This window comes from Penaeus monodon, chromosome 39, assembly GCF_015228065.2.
Source record: "Penaeus monodon isolate SGIC_2016 chromosome 39, NSTDA_Pmon_1, whole genome shotgun sequence".
Taxonomy (NCBI): Eukaryota; Metazoa; Arthropoda; class Malacostraca; order Decapoda; family Penaeidae; genus Penaeus; species Penaeus monodon.
This window is the reverse complement of record NC_051424.1, coordinates 5,491,176-5,497,606: the sequence shown is the minus strand read 5'-3', so window position 1 is coordinate 5,497,606 and position 6,431 is coordinate 5,491,176. Positions and strand designations below refer to the sequence as shown.

At 35.6% G+C, this 6,431-nt stretch overlaps 1 protein-coding gene across 1 annotated transcript; it reads right to left on the bottom strand.

Moving 5' to 3' along the window:
* Positions 1-2,099: 2,099 nt before the first annotated feature.
* On the bottom strand, positions 2,100-2,897 carry LOC119597254 (U-scoloptoxin(01)-Cw1a-like). The gene is made up of 2 exons (XM_037946787.1): positions 2,796-2,897; positions 2,100-2,565 (listed from the first exon to the last, which is right to left on the bottom strand). The coding sequence occupies exon 2, from the start codon at positions 2,558-2,560 to the stop codon at positions 2,183-2,185; it is 378 nt and encodes a 125-aa protein (XP_037802715.1). The 5' UTR covers positions 2,561-2,565; positions 2,796-2,897; the 3' UTR covers positions 2,100-2,182.
* Between the last annotated feature and the right edge of the window lie 3,534 nt (positions 2,898-6,431).

Here is a 6,431-nt window from a genome sequence, read left to right as displayed (position 1 = left end):
GCTTAAGTCACAGATTTTGCTATTGCATTTTCTATGATATTCTTGTTTTTAATATTGTATATATATATGTTATCTACTTTTATATCTCTCTATTATCATCAGAGATTATATATACACATTTCTAACCAATATATTATCAATTCTTGCAACAACTATTACTACATTACGACTCGATATGCCATGCATCGTATCCTTCTATGTCCATTACATTTTGTCAGCAACAGTTTCAGTAAAATAATGTGGACCACGCAACTGTGACGTATCAAGATGAGAGGACTCTCATGGAACCTGAAGAGTCTGAGAGAATGTATGCAAAAGAGAATTGCAACACACTTGTCATGTAATCTGCATTCTCAGGAAACCGGTAAGCGATTACGGATAATCGAGAGAACCCGGAGGTACGAGATAGCATGTTTGGTATACCTTCTCAGTATCTCCTCGGACATCATTGTGTACTATAAACCATAAACATAAATAAAATCGCTGATATCTTCATAGACTAAATATTGCATCTTCCACTTTCGACTTATTTCAGCTAGACAAGAAAACTTTATTGCTTAGACACGGTTCTCCTTGGGAATCAATGGTCCGGTTTCAACAAATGATCTGCACGAATTCACTCAAGCAAGTATTCACTTGCAAAAGAAGGGATTTATATATTCATCAGTTCTTTTACTCGCAAGTGAATACTTGCTGAGTGATTCGGATGCGAGATCAACGATTCCTTGATACTCTGGAACTTTCACTCGATACCTGCGTTACAGCGAATTATGTAATGAGATTTCAGTCTACATGCTTAAGCTGTCATTTGCTTTAATACTACCCTAAATTACTGTATTTCGCAGATCATGTGAAACCGGCCATTGAGTTCCCACAGTAGAAGCAGTGTCTAAGACAATAAAGTTTTCCATTTGTTCTTAGCTGAAATAAGTTCGAAGAAAAGTGGATAGATGCAAAAGTATTTAGTCCTATGAAGATGAGTCAGCGATTTTTTATTTATTGTTTTTATGTGTTTATTTATGTACACAATGATGTCTACGAGGAGGATGAGCTGAGAAGGTATACTCAAACATGCTATCTTCGTTACCTTCCAGTGAGGTTCATTCTCGATTATCCCGTAATCAGCTTAACCTGGGTTATTCTCACTTGGAGGAATGCAGACTGGGTTACATGAAGCAAGTGGGTGTTGCAATTCCTCCCTTATTGCATGCATTTCTCTCAGGACATCTCTTCAGGTTCCATGCAGAGTCACTCTCATCTGGTGACATATACGTCAACAGTTTTGCGGTGGAATCCAACATTATTTTACCTGAAACTGTTTGACTTGACAAAATGATAATGGTAGCAATAGAAGTGATAGCAGATGCAGTGGCAGTAGTCGTAGTCGTAATTGTAGTAATAGTTGTTGCAAGAATAGTGATAATAGTAGTTGTTGTTGTAGAAATAGTAGTAGTAGTAGTAATACTGCTGATGATAATGCTAGAGAGAATAATAAAAGTAACGATAACAATATTAATAATGATAACAATATTAACAAAAACAAGAATATCAATAACGAAAATGCAATAGCAAAAAGTCCTGTGACTCTCAGCCATCCCCCCCCCCTCCTCCGTGCTCTAACACGATGACGCATCCTTTTTCTCGGCCGCTGGAATTACTGTTCCTAAGCTGCTTGTATCTTGCGACTGTGGCTCTCCATAATAGGGTGTGGGGTTCTATGAGATGCTGGCTCAGACAACACTGCCAAAGAGAAGGCGTGTTTCTGTTGGGTGTTTTTAAGAAGCCTTTTATATAGATTATGTATTATTGAATTTATATGCTGTACTTGGTATTACTGTACCTCTAGCAAAACATTTTATAGAAACAATATGTTTTGTAAAAATATCTAGAAAGATGAGGAATATAACATTCTAACATCAATGCAGTAACTATTGGGTATATATCTGAATTTGGTGTAAAAAGAGAGTTTTGTTGATTATATTCCTCAGTCTTTTTTGTGAGATGATGAGACTACTAATTACTGACGTGTGATACGCTAGCATTGTTAATTAAAAGGGTATGTTCAGAATGGTTTAGAACAAAGGTAAGAACACAGCTTGTAGATATGCATTTTTATTGCTATTTTTGAAGTAGGGAAATATAGAAGTAAAAAAATAAAGATTTAGTGCGAGTATCTACAGCCTTATTTCACGTCCTCGGGGATGATTCCAAAGCCAGCGTTGGAGACGTCGAAGAGGGTCTCGGCCTGGTCGCAGGGGAAGGCCTCCTCGGAGTGGGCACAGGTGAGGGACTCCTGGCTGAACACGGTCTGGTTGCCGCAGAAGAAGGAGAACTGGGCGGTCTCGAGCAGCTCGCCCAGTTCGTCAGCGACGGGCAGGCACACGTGGAACACACGGCAGTCGCTGCTGACGTCGGCGTAGTATCCGTAAGCGCGGCCTGAGCAGTCGAAGTTCTGGACGGGCTCTGCGCCGAGGACGTCGAGGTAGCCGTCGGAGAAGCGGAAGGCGGAGTTGGCGGCGGCGACGCCAGCCAGAGCCAGGAGAGCTGCGAGGACCTTCATGTTGACTGAAAAGAGAAGTTAGAATCAGTTTTATAGATCTAGGCGGAGGTTCCTCGCCCAGGTCCGTCGTTTTCCACCGTTTCAGAGGCGGACAACGGCGAAGGAATTCATCTTCATGTCTGAATTCTCCCCCACACGTCTACAACTTTCCCCGAACACGTCACTCCCTTTGTCTCACTCCCCTCACAGGCCTCCCCTTCGCTCGCCGTCGTCCTCATTAGCTAGTGGTACTTACACTGGTGGTGTCAGGAGATGTACTGATGGAGTCCCAGGACGCGGTGAGACTTTTATACCCGCTGCCTCTGCCCCGTGCCGCGTAGGGGGCACTCAAGCCCCTCCTTCCCTGCCCATCCGCAGAGGGCTAGGACGCTAGGCTGACCTTGGACTCCGTCGCTCCCTAATAACGGAACGCGATTCGAGGACGCTGTGGTCCTCGGCCGGTGCTCGGGACTTCTGAATTCATTAGGCCTTCGTGTCGTAGATGTACTTATCGGAATACATAATGGATCGACAAATTACTACACGCACACGAAAACGCATATGATTACATGGGTGTTTGTTTGTATTTCCTGTAGATATACCTATATTTTTGTTTTCATATCTACCCATATCTGTGGTTCTCTATATCTATCCATCTTTCAATCAGATATATATAATTTTGTATATATAAAATATATATATATTATATATTTAAAATAAAATTATAATACATTATATGTATATATATATATATATATATATATATATTTTAAAATATTATATATATATGAAAATAAAATTATCTATAAATATATATAATATAAAATTTTCTTTTATATATAATACTATATTATAACTGCCTATAATGTGTGTTATACCTATAAAATGGTGTGGGTGGGGGGGGTGTGTGTTATATGTTTATACATCCCTACCCTATATTTATATATATAGATATAATTTTATATAATATATAAAATTTTATATAATATTTTCCCATATGTAAAATTTACATATATATATATATATTATATATATATATATTATCTATATATTTTAAAAATATATATATTTTATGTTAAAAATCCCTATTTTATTATATTTTATAAAATCTATATATATATATAATATCATATTAAAATATATATTTATATATATAATATCATAAAAATATTTTTGTGTGTGTGTGTGTATGTGTGGTGTGTGTGTGTGTGTGTGTGTGTGTGTGTTGTTTGTGTGTGGTGGGGTGTGTGTGTGTGTGTGGTGTGTGTGGGGTGTGTGTGAAATTTCTATGTTCTATTTTATCTATGTATCTAGTTGTATGAAATCTAAAATATCTCTTATTTTAAAATTTTATTTATTTAAAACACCTATATATAATATATATATATATATATAAAATTATTATATATATTTATATATATATATATATATAAAATATTTTTTAATTTATTTTTTTTTATTTATTCTTTCACCCTTTATATTTTATATATATATATATATATATTATATATATAAAATATATATAAAATTATATATATCATATATATATATAAAATTTTATAAAAGTGTATATAAATATACATACTTATATATATTTTAATTATAATTTTGTATATTCTATACATTTAAATAAAATTATATATAAAGTTATATGAAATACATACTTTATATATTTATATAAGTATTCTTCATATCACTTAATTATATATATATATTATATATATATATATATAATATATAAAATATATAATATAGTATTATAATTTTTAAAATATAGATTGGGTTTGTGTAAATAAATAAATAAAAAAAAATAAATAACTAAATATATTATATATATATAATATATATTTTTTATATATATATATAATATAAATATATAATTTATATATGGTGTGTAAAAAAAAAAATATACATATAAAAGGATATATAGATACATACATCATAGAACATGGGATACATAGATACATAGATTTTTTTAAACACACACACACACACACACCAAAACACCCCACACACACCCCAAAACAAAAAACACCACCACACACACCACACACACACACCACACACAAAATACACACACACCCCAAAATTTTATATATATTAATAAAATATTTATAATATATATATATTTATAATATTATTTTATATATATTATATATATAATATATATACTAGGTTATTATACATATAATATATATATATATATATATATATTATATTTTATTAATATATATATTTTTATATATATTTAAAATAAAACATATGTATATTTATTATATAAATTTTTTTATTTTTTAAATTTTTTTCAAAAAATTATATATATATATATATATATATTATGTATGTATGTTATATACATATAAAAACACACCACCCACACACACACATATATTTATATACACACATATATATCCATATATATATTATATATTATTTTATATATATATATATATATATATTTTATATATTATAATATATCATATATATATATATATATATATATATATATATAATTTTTTAATAAATATAACATATACAGGGTATATAAAATAATATATATATATTTTTAAATATATATATTATATATTTTATATTATATATATATCTGATTGAAAGATGGATAATATAGAGAACCCAGATATGGGTAGATATGAAAACAAAATAAGGTATATCTACGGGAAATACAAACAAAAAACCCAGGAAATCATATGCGTTTTCGTGTGCGTGTAGTAATTTGCCCGACCCATTATATATTCCGAAAGAAAACTCTACGACACGAAGCCTAAAAATTTCAGAACCCCCGACACCGGCCGGGGACCACAGCGTCCTCGAATCGCTTTCCCCTTAAAAGGGGGACGCGGAGCCCAAAGGTCCCCTTTAGCGCCCTGGGCCCTCTGCGGAGGGGGCGGGAAGGGGGGGCTTGAGTCCCCCCTACCGCACGGGGCGAGGCAGCGGTATAAAAGTTTTCCCCGGGTTTCCCTTGGGATTTCCCTCAGTACATCCCCCTGAAACCACCAGGGGAAAGTCCCACTAGCAAATTTGGGGAGACGGCAGCAAAGGGGGACCCCTGTGGGGGAGTGAGACAAAGGGAGTGACGTGTTGGGGGAAATTTTGTAGAGGGTGGGGGGGAGAATTCAGACATAAGATAAATTCCTTCCCCGGGTTGGGCCCGCCCTGAAACGGTGGAAAACGACGGCCCGGGCGGGGAAACCCTCCGCCTAATCTAAAAAACTGTTTTCAAACTTCTCTTTTCCCAGTAAACATGGGTCCTCGCTGCTCTCCTGGCTCTGGCTTCTCGCCGCCCCCAACCCCCGCCTACCGCTTCTCCGACGGTTTCCTGGGCCCGGTCCTGGGCGCAGACCCCGGGCCAACTTCAAACTGCTCAGGCCGCGTTTTAGGGTTTACTCCCGCCCGTCAGCAGCGACTCCCCGTGTGTTCCACGTTTCCCCGGGCCCGTCGCTGACGAACGGGGCGAGCTGCTCGAGACCCCCCATTCCCCTTCTTCTGGGCCCAACCAGACCGGTTCAGCCGGGATTTCCCTCACCTGTGCCCACTCCGAGGGGGCCCTTCCCCCTGCACCAGGCCAAACCCCTCTCGACGTCTCCAACGCTGGTTTTGGGAATCATCCCCGAGGACGTGAAATAAGGCTGAGAATCGCCTAAAACTTTTTTTTTTTACTTCTATATTTTCCCCACTTCAAAAAAAGCAAAAAAATGCATCTTTCAAGCTGTGTTTTTACCTTTGTTCTAACCCTTCTGAAAATAAACCCCTTTTTAATTAAAAATGCTAGCGTATCACCGTCAAATAATTAAAAGTTTTCATAAACTCACCCAAAAAAACTGGGAATAAAAATAAAAAACTCTCTTTTTTCACCAAATTCAGATATATCCCC